The sequence below is a fragment of the Lutra lutra genome, chromosome 4 (genome assembly GCF_902655055.1).
Source record: "Lutra lutra chromosome 4, mLutLut1.2, whole genome shotgun sequence".
NCBI classification, from domain to species: domain Eukaryota; kingdom Metazoa; phylum Chordata; class Mammalia; order Carnivora; family Mustelidae; genus Lutra; species Lutra lutra.
The window spans coordinates 92282925-92307106 of record NC_062281.1 but is presented as its reverse complement, the minus strand read 5'-3'; the positions used below and the strand labels follow the sequence as shown (position 1 = coordinate 92307106).

Genomic DNA, 24182 nt, shown 5'->3' with positions numbered 1-24182 from the left:
ATAAGAAAACCAGGGTTCAAAGATTAAGTAGCTTGTTGGAGTCCAGAGGTAAATCGGCAGCTGAGATTTTTAACCCTTGCTTGTCTGACTCCAAGCTGTTTGCATTACAACTGATGGCTGGAGTCTGAGTGCTGCCCTCCCTGACCAAGTCTGTCATCCTACTTTCATAGTCATGGCATGAAAGGACACCAAGAAAGAGATATGCAGGGCCAAATTTTATTAAGACAAACTACACATATTATTTCTTATTTTATTCCTGAAAGTCCCATCATCAAGGACTAATGTCATAGGATTTCTAATCCAAGTACACCTATTTCACAAAACAAACCCATTTCAGAGATGGAAGGAGAGTCTTCTTTGTTTGTTTGTTTGTTTGTTTTGTTTTGTTTTGTTTTGCAGAGAGTCTTAATGCTGGTGCCAGACAAAAGATAAAAAGGTGTTCTCTCTAGGGACCTCTGATGACCATTCTTACCTAAATGGCCTCCCAGTCAGTCCCCTCCAACTCTCTACCCTCATCCTTCTCTCCACACACCAATAGCAGCCAAACATCAGCAGAAGGGCCTGGAGATGGATGATGGGGGGTAGAGGCTAAGACACCTTCTGAGCCTTCACCCTCCTCTGCCCAACTTCTCATCCACATAGGCCGATGCCACTGGAAACAGTGAGTCTCAGCCCCTCCACCAGCATCTGGAGGTGAGGGCAGGAAGACACAAGTTCCTCTAAAGTTTCCTTTCCTTATTTCAGACTCCCCTCCCCTTCACCCACCCTGTCAGTGTAGACACACACACACACACACACACGCATGCATTTTAAAAAGTAATCATCTCCCTATAAATCTCAGTATCCAATTCTGAGCATCCTTTACTTCATCCATAATGGCAACCACCCATTATGGATGGACTGAACAGAGAAACCAGGCCAGTCCCTGGGAAGGCAGGACTTTTCCACAGTCCGCAGTCACCACTGCTTTCTAGCTGTCTCATTAGGAGCACCAGGGAGACATAGGAATCACTGTGCTCTTAAAAGAGGCCCCTGCCAAGAGAGCTGGAGATTCCCTTACCGCTTCCATGCCCCTGCTAAGCCCTCCAGGGAGAGAGAGATCTGGGGGCTCCATAGCTGTCATCATGCCTCCTCTTGGCACTCTAAGTTGGCAGTCAGAAAGGGAAATAAATAGGAGGGGGAAACAGTTTTCCAGTATTTTCTCTCTTTTTTTATTTTTATCTTCACAGCAGAATTATTTTTTCCCAAAGGGAATTTGAGAAGCACAATGCCCTCTTTGTTTTAATAAGACCTAGGGAAATTCCATTGGCCCTTGTGGCTGGTGATCTGGTCAGGATCTGAGAGAGGACGACGGCTTCTTGGGCACTCTGGTTGATAAGATCTTTAGGGGAGCACTGGGTGAACAGCCAAGGAAGGAAGGGATGGGATGGTTTCTATCATCGGGTTGAGCTGTAAAGAGCTGCAGGATGACAGGTGGTGGCAGGGATTCCAGTGGAGCCTGTGTATATAGTCACTCCCTGGGGGAGCTTGCACCCCCATGGGCCAGTTTTCACCCTGGCAGAAGTAAAGGCTGCAGCTTCACTAAGGAGGACATTTGCCAGAGGTACATACCAAAACACTTGTAAAGTTGAGGCTGCTGGTCAAGTTCCAAGGACCTCTTTTTAAGGAAGACTGGGTACAGGGAAGGCAGCCCAGGGCAGCCCAAGGCCACCTTAACATCACTACAAATTTTGACCCATGGAGACAACAGATTCAAGAGCACATCTAATGGAAGGTCTTTGATTGATGCTCTTTACTGGCTGGGATCTTTGGGTTTTTCATTGCAAGAAGAAGGGCAATCAGGTCGAGGAATCCATAGAGACTTGGAGAACCCATCTGGTATGTGGCTGGTATGTAGAGAGCCATTCTGTCCTTCTGGCTATCCCTCCCGTGCCTTGATTTACTGCTGTTCCCTTTTCTTCCTCTGGCCTGTTGACCAAAGAATCTGAAAACCTTCTATGTACACTGGTAGAGGATGGGAAGGGACAGCAGCTGGGGTGGGTAACCATGTCACTGCCTGCACTCGAAGAGGCCTGGTCCTACCTTCTGGAATAAATGAGCAATGCCACAGAGACCTGAAGCCCAAAAGGAGCAGAGCAGGTATGAGAATGAGAGATGGGGTCGATAGGGACACATCTTCCCTCTGTGAGCTTCCTCTGTTCCCACCTAGTCCTGGATTCCCCCCTCCCCAACACTAGAGGGTCACACTGATAGGTCATCTGACCTGGCCTTGCTGCTGGCCTTACTGAGACGGCGCTTGTCACTTGGATAGCCAATGGGAAGGCGGTGACCCGGGGAGGCCCCATTGGGTACCTCAGGCTTCTGGCCGTAATGGATGTGAATAAAGCCCTCCCCAGGAATCGCCTCCTGGCCTTGCACTTGCTCAGTGGCCAGGTTCTCGGTGTTCTGCTGGGAAGCCATCTTGTTACTGAAGGGATTGAAGAATTTGCCCCCAGGGCCATTCTCTAGACACTGATTAAAGTCAGGGGGTGGTGTGCAGTTCTGGACCATGCCGGCAGAGGGGCCAGGAAGCTGACACTCGGCTGTACTCTGCTGAGATCTGACAAAGCGCTGTCTGATCTTCTTCCAGCCCAGGTGGTAGAGCTCAGCCAGGCTGAGGAAGAGGGACAGCGCTGCCACAGCCAGCATAAAGACGATGAAGACATTCTTCTCCGTGGGCCGGGATACATAACAGTTGACTGGGTGGGGACAGGGACTCCTGCGGCAGACATGCAGGGTGTCCAGGAAGATCCCGTAGAGGAGGTACTGACCCACGATGAAGGCCACCTCCATGGTTGTGCGAATCAGGATGCTGCAGACATAGGTGTTGAGCAGAGTGCCCTGGAGGACAATCCTCCCGTTCACTTCCTCCCAGCAGGACAGCTCTGCCTTCTCAGCCACTGGGTACTCATAAGAGCCAGTGCCCCGGACCTCTTTGGCCCTCTCAGCCTCCCTCAGCTTCCGCTTCTCCTGCATGCGCACTGTGTGCATGGCATGACCCATGTACACCAGCGATGGTGTGGACACGAAGATGATCTGTAGCACCCAGTAGCGGATGTGCGAGATGGGGAAGGCTTGGTCATAGCAGACGTTCCCGCAGCCGGGCTGCATGGTATCACATTGGAAGTCGGCCTGCTCATCCCCCCAGGATGACTCGGCAGCCGTGCCCAGCACCAGCATGCGGAATATGAAGAGGACGGTGAGCCAGACCTTGCCGATCACTGTAGAGTGCTTGTGTACTTCCTCCAGGAACTCTCCCAGGAAGCTCCAGTCACCCATCCTGACTCAGCAGGAGACAGCCACCAGAACTTCTGCAAATGGGGCAGAGAGAAAGAGAGAAAAGGAGAGGGATGCTTCTGCAAAGTCTGGACGGTCTAGGGCTCCTCCGATCCATTCTTTAAGAAAGTGCAATTCATGAGCCAAATTCACCTGAAAAGCTCTCTTTTTTCCAGGCCAGCAAAAGGAAAAGGAGATCGAAGATTAAAATGGTCGTGTTAGCAAGATGAGAGTGATTCCCACACTTGAATGGATCTAGAAATCAACTGAGGAGCCTGTTATGAGTGGGTTCTGTGCTGTTACCTCTGGAGAGTCTGCTTTGGGAGGTCTGGGGCCACCCTTGGAACCGGGATCTGCCCCGAGCAGCCCAGGTTACTCTGAGGCAGACAGTGCAAAGCCCACGCCTGTAGAAACACTGGTGAAGCAGGAAGCACAAAGGACTGCTCTCTGCTTTCGCCATTCTGGCCCTGTGCCTCACTGAGTCTGCATCCTTGTCTGTAAAATGGGGATGGAAAACAGCTGCCTCAGAGTTTCAAGGGTGAGGTACGTGATATGTTGGCGATCATAACTCAAATGTTCCATATGTTTGAAAGGGCATCAAGTGAAAGAATTATTTTGGTTCCAGAAGGAACTGAGTGAAGAGGAAGGAGTGGGGATGGCGGTGGCAAGTCTGGCCTCTCAGAATGCATCCCCTAACCTTCAGAACCATCCCCAGCTGTACTGGGAGATGGTGAATAAAAACCAGCTCTGGGTGCTGCTGATGAGTGCTCGGGTTCTTGCAGCTGGGAGGCAGCTGGCGATGCCAATCTCCCACACCTCGGGGCAGTGCAGCCCTTCAGGGGTATGGCTCCTCATCCTCCTGCAGAAGGTCCCCATGCACAGACCTGCTCATCCAGAATAAATCCCCCAAACCATTATGTCCCACACAGAACCTTCTCTCAGCAGGCCCTTTCTTGCTTCTCCGGCCTGATTCCTTGTGTGTCCCCATTAGTTCCTTTTGTACTGCCTGCCACATCCTGGAAGATTCCCAGATGCCCTCTTCCCAGCAACCTTCTACATAACCGCCGCCCCCACCCCCAGCTAGATCCTTATTAACCCTCAGAACTTAACCCAGTCATGGTTCCCTGCAGCCTTCCCTGCTCCTCCAAGCTGAGCCTCTTCAGCTCCTGTGGTGGCTTTAGGGACACTTGGTTCCCTCCTAGCACTTCCCTTCTTGTTTTGTGGCCCTCTGCCTGTCTGTGTTCTTCTAGTGGGTGCTCCTTGATCACAGAGACTGACTGTTCCTCTATATCATCATCACCTGGCCCAGAGCCTGGGCTGGAGTGGATAATCTTAGGGAATCTTAGTTGAGTGAATGAAGGGTGGCAGGCTCTGATGTGGCAAATCAGTTCCCTATTCCTTGCCTGCATCCTGTCAGCAGGGTGAAAAGACCAGATTTCACTTTCTCAGTCTCTTCTGCAGTTAGATCTGGTCAGTCAGGTATGGTAAGAGTCTATGTAGAGGGAGTGCTCTAGAAACTGTTTTCCATCCCCCAGTAAATGGAGAGAGTCTCACAGGAGGTCCCCTGCCCACCACCCCGACTACTTCCTGCCCATGGACAGGACTATTTGAACCAAGATGTCTGAGGCTGTCCAGAGATTCTCAGAAATGCCAACCAATGTCCTGAGGCCTCGGAATCAGCTCTTGAATCTCCTACCTCCAGAATTCTTAATTGATGAGCAATAAATATCCTTACGGCTTAAGCCTCTAACCAATCCTAATCAACAGAATGACCAAAAAAAAAAAAAAAAAAAAAAAAAGAGGAGGGAACTGAACTACAAATATTCCATTCTTGTGATCATAAAACCTTAGAATCTAATGGGATCTTAGAGATTGTCAGGTTCACACCTTGACCTTCACATCTTTGCTGTCAGTATGTTCCTGGTTCCTATTCAAACACTCTTTATGCAAATAAAGAAGGACAGTGTGGGTTGCCATATTTCATGGTGCAGGCTTCCTTGACTCCTGAGTTGATACCTTGACAGAGACCAGGCTCCTGGCCCTGTTTTCTCCCAGGCCCCCACTCCCCAACCCTGAGAGTCCACACATGAGTGGAAAGGGCCTTATCTCTGTCCCCCTCCGTGTCAAAGACTCATCCAGGTCTTGAAGCCTTTCCTCTAGTTTGTGTTCAGACATCTGCCCTTTCCCCTAGGTGGTGAAGGGTCCCCCTCCCTTAGCCTCCAAATGTGGAAAACTGTGGAGCGTCTGCTCAGAAGGAAAATGGCTGATTAGATAAGAGTGCAAATGGTCTGTCATCTCTTCTGGGCACGTGCATAGTGTTCAGCACCTTCAGGGTCATCCACACAACATGCAGGGACCAGGATGTGCTGAGTGTCTGAGAGAGGGGAGGGCAAGAAGGAGAGGGAGAGAACGGGGAAAAAAAAGAACAAAAAGAGGGGAAAGACAAGCAGGAGTTTGGAATGGAAAAAAAGAGACCATGTAGTGGTTAAGAGAATATAGTTTGGAGGTAGCTAAGTGGAGTTCAAATCCCTATCAATATCGCTGAGCTTGGAGAAGCTACTGGATCTGTAGCTCAATTTCCCTAACTGCAAAATGAAGATACTATTATTTAGCTCATCTGGTGTTATGAGGTAATGTATAAAAAGCACATAACACAGTGCTCAGTGTATAAGAACTAAAGAATAATTCCTTGCCTTTACTAGCAAGAAAGTGGTGAGGGAGGACAGGAATGGAGAAGGAGGGAGAGAGAGAGAGAAAATAGAGAGAAGTGCATTACAAAGAAGAGAGAAACAGATGGAAAAGCAAAAGGGGAAAAAGTGAAAGGGAAACAGAAATGGAAAGTAAAAAGAAACAAGAAAAAGGGAAACAAGTGTCATATTCTTCCAAAATTTGGGGCAAGTTTTCCAAACTGTCCTCAATCCCTGAAGACATTTCCCTTGATCTTCTGACTCTGCCCCTCATTCCTTGCAAGTCCCCCAGGAGGTCTAAAAATAGGGCCAAAGAATGTGACGCTTTGGTCTGGTCTGCCAAGAGGCTTGCGGCTGACCCCCTCACTTGTGGTGCAAGGAATCCCACCTGGAAGAAGGAAAGCAAGCATACAAGAAAGAAACATCATGGAAGAGGAGAAAGACAGTGACATCTATAGGCTGCCTCATGGGGAGGGAAAAACACTAGCTGATGAGGTGGGGGTGGGGCAGACCCCATGCACACTGGTGACAGAAAATAGGGTACAGGACAAGTCTCATTTGTGACTTCCTGATGACCCAGGCGAGGTCAGAGAAACTTAAAATTGCTACCAAGTATCAGCTGCTCAGTTTATAATATGAAAGTCAGTTTCCCAGCTACACTGTGTCCCTTCGGGTCCCCCACAACCTCAGCCAAAGAAATATGTAAATTAGAAACCCACTGAGTTTACTGCGTGTAGAGCATATAAAATGCTTTGTAGATTATTATCTGTTTCTTGGCAGGAAGTGTGTTAGGAGGGGCAAAGGAAGCTGCCCATGCCATGAATAAATCCTATCAAATACAATGGTAATAATATACCTCACTGCTTTAGCTAAGATCTTCACTGCCTTCCTACTGCTTATAAAGTTCACACTCTTTAACTTGCACTTGAGATCCTCCACAGCACAGCTCAGTCCTGTCTTCTTCCCTGTTCCTCTCACATACTCCATTTTTAAGCTACATTACTCCCATACACGTGTACATGGCCCACACCTTCTTACCTCTTTGTCTTAGCTCCTCATACCCCCTCTACCTACCAGGTCCTTCTTCCTTTTCATTCATTCATTTAATATGAGTGGTTACCAGGTATCATGCAAGGCCCTTAAAGCACAGCAGTTAAAAAGAAAAACTAAGAGTCCCTGACTTTACTGAACTTAACTGCCTTTATATCCCTGACTGAAGGAGAGAGATTGAACACATTGCAATAAAGCATAATGTGTGTTAACATTAAGGGAGTGCTGTGGGACACATGGCAGGAGGTTACTCTGGCTTAGGGCATTGGGGAGGGCCTTCTAAGGAGCCCTGGGTAATTAAATTCTACAGCCCTTTGCAACTGATACAAGTTCTGAAGTCTCCAAGGTAAAAGAGACGGTCCTTAGAACCCAGTCCCTAGAACATCCCCACTCTGTAGTTTCTTCACTCAAAAACCTTCAGCATCTTCTTTCAACATGTCATATCCTGGGACAAAACAAACATTTGGAGGAGTCACCAAGGAACTTGTTTGGTAATAGTGACATGGCACTTGGATAAGAGGGTAAGGGCCAAAGGAAGGCTATTGTGTATAGTGAACATAGATCATTTTATTCCCTTACTTTGTGTATTAAATGACTACAAATAAAATTCCGGTACCTACATTCCCAACCCAGTGTTAGCATTTTTGCCTCCCTACACAGCCAGTGTTTTCAAAGAAAACTAACTTAGAGCAACCTAGGTTAACATAAACTCATAGCTAGGGCTTCCTCCTCTGGCCCCACATATGTAGGTAGAAATGGAGAATTCTTTTCTCAAATTGATCTCAGCCCATTTTGAAATCTCCTGAACAATAAAGACTCCACATTACTGTTCAGCATGTAGGATACAGTCACACTTATATGTTGCCTTACACTGATTTTCCAAAATTTTCTTTCTATCAGCCAACCCACAAGTACTTTTTTGAGTCCTTGCTATGTGCCTATCACTATTCTGGGTACTGAAAATAATATCTAGGGGGTACCAGTCCTGGCACATACTATGCATTCAATGATATCTTGAATTAATAAAATCAGGCACAATTCCTGCCCTCAAGGATTTAACAGCTTTTCCCTTCAAATGAGTAATAGACTTCTCAAGTCAAAAGCCCTGTCTTCTACTTTGTATTCTTAATGCATTAAGGTCTCACAATACATAATAAATGCTTTCTTAACGATTGAAAAAAAAATGTTTGATCTAGCAGTAAGATTACAGAGGGATCCTACAGAGGGTCAAATCTTCCTTCTTATGTCCAACAAATAAAAAAGAAAACCTTACAGGGGCCCATGGGTAGCTCAGTCAGTTAAGTGTTCAACTCTTGATTTCAGCTCAGGTCATGGTCTCAGCGTTGTGAGACGGAGCCCCGTGTCAGACTCTGTGCTGGGCGTGGAGCCTGCTTAAGATTCTCTCCCTCTCGCTTTGCTCCTCCCCACCTCTCTTTTTCTCTCGTCCCTACTCTAAAATAAAATAAGTAAGTAAAACCTTATACAGTTCAAGATGTGCTTCTCCTCCCTTCTCTTAATGACCCCAAGAAGGTGGGACCATATTTGTTTTGTTCATGACTGGCTACCTTAGGACATATAGACACTCAGTTTCTATTGTTGAATGGAAAAATCCTCATTGTTATGAGGATTTTTATGCCTTTTTGGGGTGCTGGTTATTGCCTCTGTTTTGCAAGAAGGAGACATCTACAGAAGGTAAGAGGTTTGCTCAAAGAAATGAAGATGAATAGAGGTAGAACCTAGACCACTTCAGAGTTCCTGATCAAGTCTGGGGCACACCAGAAAATTTCCCTCCATCCTCCTTCTAGGGGTGAAGTGCATCGATTCTTATGTCTCCCCACCTCAGAGCTTGAAGTTCCAGCAGTGAGATATTTGAGACATGACTGCCATTTAGTGCTAAAGCCTGGGGGTCGGTTTTTAAGCAATCAAGCAAATGTTTATGATGGTCCCTTGATGTGACCAGCACTTGATGGGAAGTGCTGAGGGGCTTATGGAAAAGTTCAATTCAGTTCACCTTCACAAACATTTACTGAGTGTCTACTTATGTGATAGAAGTTAGGAACCCAAAGATCAGTAAGACTCTGAGTTGAAGGAACTCACTGTCCAGTGAGTGATACAAACACAACCAACTGTGCAAATATTCTGGGCTTCTCCAAAGAGGCAACCCTTGAATTGGAGTTAGGTGGAGGTGAAGTTTGTAGAGGTGAGAGGTAGGGGGGGAGGGGAGGTGCGGGAGAGACGGGGGCATTCCAGACAGAGGCAAGCACGTGAATAAACCCACCAAGTGAAAACCAGCATGGTATTAGCGGACAATGAGCAGAACAAGGGGGTGGTCTGCAGGATAGGTAGAGGCAGATTATGGAGGCTTTGAGGCCATGCCAGGAGTTTGGAGTAGTTCTCAACCCTTACATAACCATGTTCAGTACATGACTTGTCCCAGTGGGCAGACCCTAATGGGACACAGCCCTGAAATGGGGTGGGGACATAAAGCATAGCACAGTCAATAATCACCCTGCTGGTGGCAGTCCTTTGGCAGTGGCTGCAGCATAAACTAGGCAGGCTGCAGGTGACAAGTTCGTCAGCACACCGCTAAAACAGCGCCCTGTCTCTCCTGCTCAGGAAAGCATATTGCAAGGGAGCATAGGGATGCCTTGAAAATTCTCTTCTGTTGATTCTAATTCTGTCCTCTGGAGCCACACTTAACAGCCTTTCTAATTTCTGTGTCCCCCACCCCCACACCAAGTCAGCAGCTGGGCCTTGGACTGAACTGTAAAACCATTGGGTTTTCAAATACATAATGAAAATGATTAGCTCTACTGGCTATGTATTCTCTCTCCAACTCTACCCTGAGCTCCTTGAAGACAAGGTCCATATCTGTTCATCACTGTATCCTCCTCCTAAGTCCCCCTACCCCCTCTTCCCTCTTGGTGCTTAAGACTGTACCTTACACCCAGTTGGTTGACACCTTTAAAAATCAACAACAGTAAATAAATTACAGCATTCAGCTCACTCAAAACACCTAATGCGGGCGCCTGGGTGGCTCAGTGGGTTAAAGCCTCTGCCTTAGGCTCAGGTCATGATTCCAGGGTTCTGGGATTAAGTCCTGCATCAGGCTCTCTGCTCAGCGGGGAGCCTGCTTCCCTTCCTCTCTCTCTGCCTGCAGCTCTGCCTACTTGCGATCTCTGTCTGTCGAATAAATAAATAAAATCTTTAAAACAAAACAAAACAAAAACACCTAATGCCAGTAGAGGGGCTCCCTGGGAAGTGACCTTAGGGCACTTGCACAGTGAATGTGGTGACCAGAACAGCAGGGAGACTAAAGCTGCTGAGCCTTCCTTCTGCCTTTGACCGAGCCCTCGGCTCAGCCAGGCAGGACTGGATGGATCTAAAGCAGAGAAACATCCGTTCACCAAGGACTATTTCTTCTCCACCTCCTCCCCACATATCACTGAGGCACTCACTCAAGTTTGTCAAAATTAGATTATAAGACCACTCCACAGAATCTGAGTCTAATTCTGGACAACGACACTTGTTCTGTACATTATCTAACAGATCTCTGGTTCTCAGTAAAGGTTGTTATTCACAGTAATAATAACAGCACTCTGGGCCCATGCTATAATTCTGCTCATCACACAGTGGAATGTGGCACAGAGCAGGGTTGACTTGCTTCCCAATTAAGAGAATTCTGTTGTAAAAGGACCCAAAGGGCCTCACTTAAATGATCCTTGGACACAGTATCATGTCAGTGCAGCTCAGTTCAGAAAGTGTTTATTGAGCTCTCCTGCTATGCCAGAAACCAGAGGTGGCTTTATAAAGTAAAGCACTAAGTACAACATCATCTCAGAACTCTTTGGCACCTTTCTTTTTTATTAATACCTGTTTTTCTGACCTACCGTCCCCCTCAATAGCTTCTCACTAAAATGGAGAGACACAGGGAGGATTGCATAAGAAAGTGGTCTTGATCTTCCACTACTCCAGAATCTTCGTTATCCTTGGAGATTCTCAGCTCCATTTTCTAGTTTACCTAAACTTACACAACAAGAAACTCTGAATCTAGGTAATAATGATAATAATAAAATTAAGTTATTGAGACCTCTCTATGTGCCAGATGTTCTTCAAGTTTCTTGATATATTTTTTTTCTCATTTGATTGTCCCAACAATTGAGCAAGCAAGGCTCATCCCCAGCCCCTTTGTACCGGCTCAGGGAGGTTGACCGAGCAACGTCACTTGAGGGGGACTTGCTGGTAAGTGGTGGAGTTGACATCAAACCGAGCTCTGGTCTTGTCTGACAGCAGTACGGCTGCCTTCACAACTGTGCTGGATCCCATCTAAATGACCTAAAGTTCCTTTCCTTAAAAATCCTCACCAGTCAGAGGCTGGCCACTTTGACACAAGGTAAGTGCTGCAGGGAGGTTTTCAAGGTGACTGTTAGAATCGGGGGTCGATTTCTAAGTTCTTGGGGGTAATTCTTACATTTAGGACTTCCACTCCTCTCCTGACTGCGATTTGGGGATTGCCTCTTCAACCTCAGGGGAAACAACCAAACGGGTCCTACAGCCATGTGGGCAACTTCCTCAGAAGTCCAGTGGGGGCTTCCACCCCTGAACCTTGATCACTGAAGAGAGGAGGGAGACAGAGATGAGAAAGAAGCAGGAGGCAGATGGAGGAGATGAAGTGTCACTTTGGTTTTCCTTTGACTCCAGCCAATGGCAGATAATTAACCTTTCTTTCTATGTCATTATTTTATTCTAGCAAGGACAGAGTGGTCTGCTCAGAAACACTCTGCTGATAGACAGTTGTTTCAAAGCCAAGGAGGTGGAACAGAGCAAAGTGGAGAAGGAGAATTATGCTGAGATACGTAATTTTCTTGTTAAATTGTTGGAAGAAGAAATATTTACAAGAAGTGGGTGGGAAGTGGTGGCCAAATGGAGATATTCAATTACAATGAAATATTAGGAGGTCCTTATTAAGTACCCCGAAAAGGTTGATTAAAACCTATGCAGTTATTAATAAAAATTGTATTTATGAGACACTCAGATTTCTTTAGTATTTCCACCATTTTTCATGGATTCATAGGAAAGGAATCTAGATATCAAGCAAAATCAATCCCTTATTTTTATACAAGCTGAAGACCAGGGTCCAGGGAAATTAAGTACTAGTGATAACAGATACCACGAATTTGAGTGTTTTCCACGTATGAAACATTTTACAACTATACTTTTAACCTTTATATTAATTCTGCTAGGAAAGTAGTTATTATCCCATTTTACAGCTGAGAACACTGAGGCTCAGAAGTAGCAAATGCTGCATAAGGGACTTGCAGTCAATCTGCCTGACTGCAAAGCCTACCTTCCCACTGTGTCTTTAAAAGGGAAAGAAAAATCAAAGAGGCCCCAGTTCTGACAGATAGTGACAAACCTGTGACTGGAACTCTGTCCAGTCTCTGAACTCCACGAGCAGGGCTTTTCCCACTCTCCCGTAAGAGGCCCTGGGTTTTTCCTTTCAGCCCCTGGCTTCTTGGCTGGCCATCCCTTGCCTATGCTGTTCCTAGAATTAATGATTCCATCGACGCCCGCGGCCCACAGTGGTCAGGATTCCCAGACTCTTCAGCATCTGCCACCATTTGGCCAGAATTCACATATAGAAAGTTATTTCCTTTTTTAGCCACTAAGTGCTCTTGGCTGCAGCCGTGTCTGTTGCCAGGTTTTCAGCTGGCCAGACAACAGGCTCTGGTGTTCCATTGATGTCAAATCATAACAAGAACCTCTGAAACAAAAATAGGAGGTGGGCCTCGTGTTTCCTGAAGAGTAGTGGGATTTGAACCCTGCCTCCACTCACCAATTGTGTGCCCTTAGGCAAGTCACTCAGCCTGTCTGTTTCCTCCTCATTTGAAAAGAGGGAATGTTTACTCATGGGGATTCAACAGTATGAGGATGTATGGAAGGTCCTCGAACAGTACCGGGCACATAATAGACAGGTTAGTTCCTTGTTTTCTTTTCTGACATTTCCAGTAAAGACTCCTCTCAAGCATGATCCAACTAGCCAACCTGATCATTTGAATTTGGCAGTGCAGCAGCCTGGTGAGAGACACCCAAAAAGGACACTCACGGGGCACCAGGTGGGAAAGGTGAGGAACACATGGGTGATGGGAAGGATATTAATTTCACTGTACATCTGTTATCTTACTAGGTGTGCAGACCTTCAGGGGCAAGCATGGAGAAGAAGGGAGGTACGGGGTCTCACTGAGATCAGGCCCCTCTCATTCTTGTAATTGGTTCAGCCTGGTTCTGGACCTTGGGCCTGGAGATGGACTTCATTTGAGTCCACATTATAAAATGTGTGCTTCATGTAATCCCTGACTTCTGAAAAGCTGCAGCACTTTTGAATCTCTTCATCAACCAGTCCAAAGGCACATCCACTAGGGTAGGTTTGAAGCTGGCTCGGTTCTACTTGGAAGAGAAATCGGTGACCTGCGGAGGAGGGCCATCCCGACCCCTAACTACATCTGCCCTCTCCTGAAGTTCTGAATCATGAAAATCCCAGGATGAATTAAGATCCTGGAATTATCTGTGAACAAGAGCCTTGAAAGAAAGGCTCTTCCGAGTCTCAGCTGTTTCTCTGTGGCTCTGGATGAGACATTCCGCTCCCTGAGCCTCAGTTTGCTTGTGTATAAGAGAAAGCAATTGAGCTGGATGGCTGCTAAGTTAGAACATCTGGGGAGTTTGTGACTTGACCAATTGCGACAGCATGGCAAGTCAGTGGCAAAGCCAAAGGCAAAGCTAGATTTTCTAACCACCCCCCCCCCCCACCCAGCTTAGAGGTCAGCAAAAGTCCCAGGGAAAAAAAAAATCTGCGCGTCATAAAAAGCAAGCAGTATCTTCTCAGAATTCCATGTCGTGGGGGAGGCTTTTCCATCAAATGAGATGTAGTTCCAAGATATGAGCTGAGGACCAGCTAACCTGGATTCTACCCTATTGTTCCATTGTTTACTGAGCACTTAATATAAAATAGTCATTTTATTTATTTATTTATTTATTAAAGATTTTATTTATTTATTTATTTGACAGAGATCACAAGTAGGCAGAGAGGAGGAGGCATGCTCCCTGCAGTGCAGAGAGCCTGATGCGGAGCTTGATCCCAGGACCCTGGGATCATGACCTGAGCCAAAAGCAGAGGCTTTAACCCACTGAGCCACCCAGGCACCCCTAAAATAGTCATTTTAAATACAGGTTTCCCCCACCATGTCGGGCTCCCTGCTTGAAGGGAGCCTACTTCTTCCTCTGCCTCTGCCCCTCCCCCTGCTTGTGTGCGCTCTCTCTCTCTCAAATAAATAAGTAAAATCTTAAAAAAAAAATGAAGTGGTGTAGAGCACATATTGGATAGTGGGGAAAACTGTGTGTTATTTTATTTAATCTTCACAAAACCTTACAAGGAAGACATTTATTAACTTCTTTGGCAGATGAAGAAACTAAGGCTCAGAGATGTTAAATAATTTGCCCCAGGCCACACAGCTGAAATTCTAACCCAAATGTGATTCCAGATGCCCAGGCTCTTCCTTCTGCCCCATCCCCGAATTAGATAAACTCTAAGATCCCTCTGTGCTATTTCAATACCCCTGATTCTGAGACCTCCTGATTCCTTTTCCTTATGAAAGTGAATGGATTGTTGAAAGTTGAATTTTTTTTTTTTTTTTTGCCCATGATATGCTAATATCCAGAAACAACTGAATGACCAAGTGGCACCAAGCTGTCATTCTCCAGGAATCCGTAGCTTCTGACTCTAGAAAGGGAATTGGTTTCTTTTCTAGAAGACTTGAAGTTTTCCTAGGCATCTCTCCCCTTGGTCAGCTTAATCTTCGAGCCCAAGGTGGGGCCAGCTGGCACAGAGACCTGCGAGAATCCCAGGTGGGTGAGATCTTCCCTGAGACAGGGAGCAGAGCCTGGGCCTTGGGTCTCGCTGGCCCTGAGGACTCCAGGTCTCCTGACTAATCCAGGCAGATAGGCTCCCTGTTCTGCTTTCAGTGGCTGCAGTGGAATCAGCCAGTCCCCAAGAGGCCAGGCTGCAGTGTGGTAGCCCGGCAGGCTGCCAGAGCCCCGAACCTTCCATGCACGTACCCCTCAACAGCCAGCAGTGATAATGAGGAGCAGGTGGGCAAGTGAGAATTCCTGCCAGAAAACAAGATCGTAGAGATACTTAAATGGAAGAAGCAGGGAGGCCTGGGGACAAATGGAAGTTCAGAGAACACAGCTGAGGACAGAAGTCCGAAGGGCCCTAGGAATGAGTGAGCAGAGCAGGACATTCTCCCAACCAAATTGCTGTGACTCATTGCGTCATCCCTCATGGGTCACTTTCTCTTCCTCCGCTTTGTTTTCCCTATTAGTGGAAGAATTGGACAGGCAATCTCACAGACCTTTTCCAGTCCCAATGGCCTAGGACTTTTGGCCAGGATAAGGAGAGGGGACAGGAGTGAGGCAGCTGGGGGACAAGAAGAACAACCAGTTTCAGGAGTCCAGCAAGAACATCCTTGGTGTTCTAAGGCTGTGGCAAAGCCAGGCACCGTGACTGTTACTGACGTGGCTTGATGAACTTCATGTATCTGGCTGAAGGGATAGCCAGAGGGTACCAGTCTGGAAGCCAGGAAACACACTTCTGGGTTTCCTCCACCATGGGCACTGTGGTCAGGGGACTGCTCCTCGGCGGCTGCTGAGTAAGGAGAAGATGGGGAGAGATGGCCAGGGGAGCAGGCTCCAAACAGTTCCACTGCCCTGGGGAACCTGCTGGAAGGTGGAAAGTTCAGAGCTGTCCTTAGAGAGCAGTGAATCAGGTTCTTGGGCTGAACTGGGGCTCTGGAGGCTTTGGGTGGAAAAGGCGAAGGCCTGCTGATATGAAAGTCAGGCTGCGGTGCCTATAAATACCAGCCTGTGTACCCAGTGGTGAGCCATGCCACCTGGCTAAGGGGGGTGCTACATTGCCACATATAGGCTTTTGTCTCCTCTCATTTGGCTAGATTTCTCCTAGGTCTCCTAACTCCCCGGCCAGTGCTCCTTGCTCTGCTCTTCCTTTCCTCTGGCCAGTCAGACCCAGTGGGCCAGACCCTTATGAGACGCTGAGGAGGAAAAACCAGGAATCCCTCCATTATGATGGCATACCGGGAGGGAGAATCCAGTTAAAAGTGAACAAAGGCATAGTACAGATGTAAAATCCTTGTGATAAGCTTCCCCTTGCCATGATTCCAAGGAATACTTGAACCTAAGGAATCATAACCTTGTACAGCATTACTGCTGAATGGAACTGGAAGGATCCTTCTATTTCAAGCCCCTCATTTTCTTTCTTTTTGAAAGTAGACTCCACGCTGGAGTAGACACACGACCCTGAGATCAAGACCTGAGCCGAGATCAAGAATGGAACACTTTACCAGCTGAGCCACCCAGGTGCCCCACAAACCCCTCATTTTCTAGATGAGGAAACTGAGGCCCAGAATGGGGCAAGGACACACAGCCACTCGGGGCACAAGAACCCAGGTTCTTTCACCACATGCTCAGGAGAGAGGTCAGGGAGCCCACAGAAACCTTTGTGCGCCGCGGCCGTCTACCTCACCCTGTACCCAGGAGGAAAGGGGACCTTCAGTGACGCCTCTCCCCACTTCCCCTCTGGATCTTCACCAGCCTCTTGCCTCCGACAGCGACAGTGAGTGGCAGGCCAGCCGGCTCACAGCACACAGCGGGGACATGACATTCTGCAGGAAACTAAGCACGGAATATTTTTAAACTATCCAACACGCCTTGGGTGGGGGGGATCAAAACACTCCCCTAGATGCTGTGGAAGGCAGTTCGAGAAAGATTCCAAGCCTACAGGAAGCACCGCAATACAGTGATGGTTTTTGTTTTTAAAGGGCCAATTTCATCTTAACCAAAGTTCTTGGAAATGAACTGCTAAGCTACTTAGAAGATACCCCTGGAGGACAACCACTCTGCCAGAGGTAGACCAGCTCCAAGGGCCCTCCACTCACACTTCGGCAGATCCTTAGAAATCAAGTGAGTAACTTATCTGCTGCTTTACCATCCTCCTCCTCCATATATCCCAACCTCACCATCGCAGGGACTAGTGAGGGGTAGGGAATAAGCCCCCAGTACAGAGAAGGAACTCTGGTTGTTGTCCAGCCTGGAACTCCAGGCTCTCTCTTCTGGCTCCTTCCCATCAACTGAGAGTTTCCTCTCTTAAAAGCACGTCTATCCTTACCTTCTCCCCAGTCCTTCTCTCTGGAATTTCCACGGGCTTCTCTGGTCCTGGGTTCCTGGCTGCCTCCTCCGCTGCCCACTCTTCCCAGCTCTCACTCAGCCTGTCAGTTGCTCTCCCACCCCCTTTTGACTGTCTGTCGCCCTCCCTCCTCCCACTTCTTCCTACTCTTTCACTCTCCACCCCCTTCCCCCCAGGTCCCTCCCTCCCCGCTCTCCCTCGTGCTCTTAGAATCTTTGCTCACTTCAAAAGTTTTCTTCCCTCTACCTCCCTGCAGTCTCTCTTCACCACTCTCCCCTCCAGGAGAGAGGAGAGGGAGTCTTCCTCCTCCCCCGCTGCCCTCCACTGTCATTGCCCTCCACTGTCATTGTCGCTACAGTCCTGGCACCCTCACTCTCCTTCATACGGGTGACACACTGCCTCCCTAGTCTCTGCAGAGCCTCCACAGGCTCCTCTGGCCAGGGCTGTCCTGGGGCATCAGCGGAAAACTAGCATTACCTAAGAGATCTTGCTTCTCCATCCTTTTCCTACTGTCAGAGAAAAAGAGTGTTCCCTCAAGAAACAGGTCTTTTTGGAACCTCCATTATGTCCTCATCAGTGAGCTGTGCAGCAGCTAGCATAGGAAACAGTCTCACAACTCACAAGCACCAGCACCCAGAATAGACACCAGGGGTAACTGGAAAGTTCCAAAGGACAGGGAGAGGGCACCATCACTGACCAGGATCATACTCCCTTCACCCCCTTCTCTAAAGAAAAGAGAGCACCTTCTATGTGCCTAACATTGGGCTAGACTATATATATATTCTATTTTTATTTCACTCAGTCATTCCAGTTTCCAATTTTACACAGTAGACATTTCTACATTTGAAGAAACTCAATCATGGTGACCCAGTTGGTAAACAGTAGAGTCTGGATCAGGAGTTTTAGTCAAAGCCAAAATTTACCTCTGTGCTCCTCCCACAAAGGCATACAGGTCTCCCAGCTGGAATCCAATAAATGGAAGTAAGCTTATCTCTTGTTAGAAGGTACATCACAGGCAAGCAAATTCAGAAACTGGGAGGCATCTCTTCCCCTCAAACTCCCCTCATTCCCAACTCTTCAACTTATGCACTTAGCCATGGACCTTGTCAGAGTGTGACAAATATCAACAACAGAGGTTGCTCTGAGTGGACTGAACCCAGACAAACCAATGACCAAGAGCCCACATGTTGTGACAGTGAGAAGAAAATGCCAGAAATCATCTGGAACAGCCATGGAAACTGAGGCTCAGGGAGTCAAGGCCGCCTGTCAGTGTCACACATGGTAGCTTAAGTGGCAGAGGCAGGATGAGAACCCAGATCTGTTCTTTTGCCCCACATCATCACCATCACACACAGCACTGCTCACACACACTTCAACATTTTGTGAGAAATGTTTGTTTCTTTAGTGGTGATAGTTTTTGTGGGTGAATAAATTTAGGGTCAGCAACAGGGGAGAGAATGTGGGGCCAAACTTCCTATGTCCAGGGAGGCAGCAGCCCTATGGAAAATAAATTCTGGACTCTGGATTCCTTAGTCAGAGTTTCACGCTTTTTTACTTGTTGTTGTTTGTTTGTTTTGTTTTGTTTTGTTCTTTGCTATGTAGCAGCAGATTCCTGAGCCAGCCTGTCTGGGTTTGAATCGGGGCTCTACCACTCACTAGCCAGGTAACACTGAGCAAGTTAACTTAACTTCTGTGCATCTCAATTTTACAAATTGGGGCTAATAATAACTACCTCCCAGGGTTGTCATGAGGACTGGTGAGTATGTGGAAAGCACTTAGGACAATGTCTGGTGCATGCTAACTGCCGTGGATGTGACTGCACAAGCAATACAATATATTTGCAGACTCCTCCTGCCTGTACCATAATGGCTGGGCCAAGTTCCGAGGGTACAATTTGCCATTGAAACCGTAGAGAGCTCTGGGGACACCAGTTTCTTCTCCACAACAGAGATTACCCCTGCACTATGGCTTTGTCCCTATGGCTTAGCCTCTCTATCAAACCTGGGGGCTCTCAGAAATGCCTGGTTATCATCTCCATCCAGGAGATGGGCCAGTTAAGGAACACATAAGTCTCAGCTGAGAGATAATCTGATAGTGAGGAAGGGTTAGCGAGGTATTAATTCCTAGATTACTGGCTGCCAAAGGAAAGTCTAGCTGGGATTACAGCTGGGGATGAAGGGAGAATGCCATTTTCTTCTGAGTCCCCTGAAGGGGAGAACTGGAAATGTGTAGGCATGCCCATGATCTGGGATAGAGCACAGGGCACAGAAGGTAGATGCTCTCACCCTGCTTGGCAGGTAGAGAAATAAGGCGGTGAAGAAACTGGATAGTCTGCTAGAGGTGACCCAAAAGTCCGAGTCAGGGTTGGGAGAAGAGGTCTGGAAACTAGATCAACCCAACACAGTGAAGTGGAGCTGCTCTCCAGCCAGGCATTGCACTCACGATAGCACCTAGGACAGAGTGCATTTTGATGGCCCAGAGCGACGCTGCTTTGGTAAGGCCTTCAGAAGTCTGGTTTATTTCTCACCTGGGTCTCTTCTAGGCTCAGGTAAGGAAGGACTCTGACAAGATTAAGGAAAATATCATTTGGGTTATGGATCCCAGATGATCATTTAAAGGGGCTGAATCTAGCTGTTACCTCATATCTAAGAAGGTTGTCATGAGCAGATGAACAACATCCCAGAAAAGGAGGGGTCAGGCCAGGGGTGGGAGCTGAGGGTCTACTGTGTTCTCCCTTTCATCCTCACATTAGCTTAAGACAGGGTCTTATAAAGAGGAGTCACACATTAAAAGATACAAAGAAACTCAGAGAGGATTTAGAGAGGAAGCCAAAGAATTGGTCAACAATACCTGTAAGGGAATATCTATAGAAGTGGGATGGAAGAATGGACTTCATTCAACACTTACTACGTGCCAGGCTTTGTGTGAAGCACTCTTCACCTTCTAGTGTGAGATGAAAAGACAAAGATGACCTTCTAAAGATCATATGAACCATCCATCAGGGTCTCTTGGACAAAGATTCACTGGCCACTTCTGTGGGCCCAGCCTATACTAAGTAGGAGAGAAGAGCCATCTTCTGTTCACAAGAAGCTGGCATTCTAGTCAGCTATGTAGACAAAACAATTAGTATAAATGGCAGTACTCAATATGTATTGTCCTCAATGCATGATGATGTAAAAAAGTTAGTGAGGAAAAAAAAATCTTTTGGATACAGGTTCATAGAGTGTGATCTCTGTTGTGCTTAAGAGAAAGGGCAAGGCACATTTATTAAAGGCTTTTGAGGTACCAAGATTTTCACCTCACAACACTATAAGGAAGATACAGCATTATTATTTCTGTTTTACAGAAAAGAAAATTTAGTCTCAGAGAAGTTTAGTAAATTGTGCAAGATTACCCAGTTAATAAGTGGGGAAAAGGTCAGGCAACTTTCTCACCAGGGCTGTGGAGGAATTCCCCTGGAACACACTGGCCTGGTCAGAGAGGAGGGCACAGGACCTTCCAGGTGGGAGCAAACAGGCCTGTAAATGGCACAAGAAGAATGGGCCTCAACTCCAGCAAGAGAGGCTGTGTTTGACCATCATGGTGAAAGTGGCACAGCCCCCATCTGAGATGTCCAGGCAGAGGCAAAATCATCTTTTGTACAAGTCTTTTAAAGATGGCATTTTGAGGGCGCCTGGGTGGCTCAGTGGTTAAAGCCTCTGCCTTCAGCTCGGGTCATGATCTCAGGGTCCTGGGATCGAGTCCTGCATCGGGCTCTCTGCTCAGCAGGGAGCCTGCCTCCTCCTCCTATCTCTCTCTGCCTGCCTCTCTGCCTACTTGTGATCTGTCAAATTTTAAAAAAAAAAATCTTAAAAAAAAAAGATGGCATTTTGAAAATTAGTTCTGTTTTGCTTCCTCTTAGAGGCAAGAGGGCAAATGAGGAGAACTTTCAATGTCCTTTCTACCTAATGAATCTCTGAGTCCCCCAGTTTCCTTCCAAGACACTATGGTCCAGATGTTTCAGGAGCCTCTTCCCTTAGAACCCACATCCATAACACATGAAAATAAGTTCTGTCAGCATCTACTTATGAGAGCAGTGGGTCCCCCATGCCTCATTGGAGGTCATAAAGAGGTAATTGGAGCTATGGTTAGTGGGTTGAGGTCACACTTTACTGCTGGTGGAGATGCAGACACCACAGGCGGAAGTCGTCCCCTTTAAGACTTTTGCTTTCCAGATAGTGGCTAAAACAGGCAAGAACACCCTGTTCCAAGAAGCAGAAAGCAAAAGAAACACATATTTCCTTGTCCCTGATGCTTTGGTCTATGAATCTATTCTCAATACATATCAAGTTTTAATCCCCAAGAAAAACTCAAAGTCACATCCACACCTCTTCTTGGACTTAAGGCAGATGGGATTTTTGGAATCCCAAACTTAAGAACCCTTTTGTAGTGGACTTGGCCAGTGGCCTCCATGGACATGAGAAGAAGAGGAGGAGGGGAAGAGGAGGAAGTATCCTGTATCAGCCAAGCCTGATTCTCTCCTACTAAATTCAGGGCATGAAGGCAAGAGCTGGATACAGCCTCAGTGGAATTCTGGAGTCCCTAGTCCAGGGATTTCATTTTATGACGAAAAGGAGACCTTTCTCTGAGAGATCTTGGGATGGCCTTTTCCCTCTAGATCTGAAAGGAAGTACTTGAAAGCAAGAAGACTGTGAATTTTTTGTTATTTTTTGTTATTATGTCATTATATGCAACCTCTAGAGTTTGCGATGAGTACCTGGAGCACACCTCTTTTTCCTCCAACAAATTATTCATCCTTGATCTACCCCTACCTTTCTACCTCACAAGGACCAAAAAGGGCTTACTTCTTTATTTTGAAAGGTGTTTTCAGTCAAGTCCAAAATATGATACTAGGTGGTCTATCGGCAAAAATCATAAAATATCATGAAATACAAGGTCAGGAAACTTTCTGCCAAATATGGTATTAACTCAGGCGCCCTCTGACAAATCACATCAAAATAGAGGCATTTTCTTGCATGTAAAATAGAGATGCAATGTCCCATGTCTGTCTAGATAATTTAGACAATAATGTTGAAAACCTAATTCAACAACAAAGTTTGCATCTCCTCCTTAATTAGTGTCCAGCTTCAACTTTCACTGCTACGGTCAAATTATTACAGAAGATAAGTCATTTAGGAGATTAAGATTATTCCCTTTCTTCAAAGTTTCCTCTCACATTCAGTCAGCTAAATACTCAAGGTAGAATGGACAAGATTTGGGGCAAATAACCTTGTGGTTAAAAGTATTTGGGTTCAGATCTTGGCTCCACCACTCAGCAAGTATAGGGCCCTCTTCTGCCATGTGGGGACCCATTTGAAACCCTGGAGTTGGTAGGGAGATTATTGTAAGATGAAGACATTTGAGATTCATCAGACACAGGAAGATGCCTTGTTGGAGCTTCCCTTATCTGACTTAAAGCAGCAACTTCTGGGAAATGAGACTCCTGTAACTCTCCTCTCTGGGGTGGGGGTTGTGGGGGTAGGGGTGGGGGTTGGAGGGGAGGTACATGGCCATGAAGAAGACAGAAAGACCACTGCACCTGCATAAACAAACATTATCACAAACTTCCTTATCCCCCATTTGTTCTAAAAACTCATCTGTCTTTCCTAAAGAAACCAATCTGGTGTTCCCCCAGAAGCCTTTATGCTCTCCCTTTTCATTACTAAGTTTAACCTTTAACCTTTTAGTGAGCTAGCTCCTTTTGTTAGTTTCCCTATGCATACAAATAACCCTCTTTTTCCCTGTTATTTATCTTCTGTTAGTTTAATTTGCAAGGCTCCAATAACTGAACATAAAGGGTATAGGAGATTTTTTTTTTCTCCCTGGCAGCCTCATCTAGCTCACTTTTAAAATGAGAGTAACATAGTAACTAAGAAACTTATAGATTGGTTATGAAGGTTGAATGAAATAGATATCATGTTTGGCATGTAGTGAGTGCTAAATATTCTCTATGTATAGACTATATATACATATTTATATGTATATGTATATATATACACATATATATGTATATGTATATATATACACACACACATATCCATATAGAGTATAGATATGATACACACATGCATACACATGGCATGCAATGAATCATGAATCTGTTCTGAAGGTTAAAATTAAATTATAGAAGGGAGACTACTTTGAAAGAAATAAAAGATGAAAGATTAACAATGGAAATGTGGTGTTATCATTTTTATAGCTATAACTATTATGGCCATCTTCATTGCTTCCTTTGAGCAAGGCCACCAGATCAGGCCACATAGATTGCACACTACAGACATTCAAAGGTTCCAATCAAATATAACCTTCCCTTTGTACCTGAGAGTACACAACAACTGCTTTTCCAGCCAACACTGTACTTCCCCTACAGCATTCCCCTCCAGAGTCTGAAGAATAGCACCTACCCCGTAGAGTCATTCATTCATTAATCACTGATTCAGTGAAGGTATACTGAAGACATACTATGTGCAAGGACAGGGCATACAAAGGTAAAGGAGACACAGGTCCCCTTCTTCCCCTGACACTTCCCATGACTGGGGAGACAGACCTGGGCACCAATAAGTAGAATGCGATGTAATGAGTACAAAAGTGGGCATATGCACAAAATGGAACGAGTGGGTTACAGTAGCTCCCCTTATTTGCAGTTTAGCTTTCTGTGGTTTTTCAGTTACCCGTGGTCCACTGTGGGTCCAGAAGCTGATGATCCTCCTCTGACCTATCATCAGAAAGTTGAGAGTAGCCCAACACTATGTCACAGTGCCTACGTCATTATCCTCACTTCATCTCAGGAAGGGTGAGTTCAGTACAGTAAGATATTCTGAGGGGGGGAGAGAGAC

At 46.4% G+C, this 24182-nt stretch overlaps 1 protein-coding gene across 2 annotated transcripts; it reads right to left on the bottom strand.

Moving 5' to 3' along the window:
- Positions 1–373: 373 nt before the first annotated feature.
- On the bottom strand, positions 374–17425 carry GJA5 (gap junction protein alpha 5). Of its 2 annotated transcripts, XM_047727594.1 has the most exons (3): positions 17290–17423; positions 11524–11665; positions 374–3350 (listed from the first exon to the last, which is right to left on the bottom strand). In XM_047727594.1, the coding sequence occupies exon 3, from the start codon at positions 3316–3318 to the stop codon at positions 2242–2244; it is 1077 nt and encodes a 358-aa protein (XP_047583550.1). In that variant the 5' UTR covers positions 3319–3350; positions 11524–11665; positions 17290–17423; the 3' UTR covers positions 374–2241. The 2 variants fall into 2 exon arrangements, with proteins under 2 accessions (XP_047583550.1, XP_047583549.1); XM_047727593.1 differs by lacking the exon at positions 11524–11665 and having other exon boundaries at positions 17290–17425.
- Positions 17426–24182: the final 6757 nt, after the last annotated feature.

What these genes read in the sequence shown, in the direction of transcription:
- GJA5 (XM_047727593.1), bottom strand. Translation starts at nt 3,318, where the DNA reads ATGGGTGACTGGAGCTTCCTGGGAGAGTTCCTGGAGGAAGTACACAAG.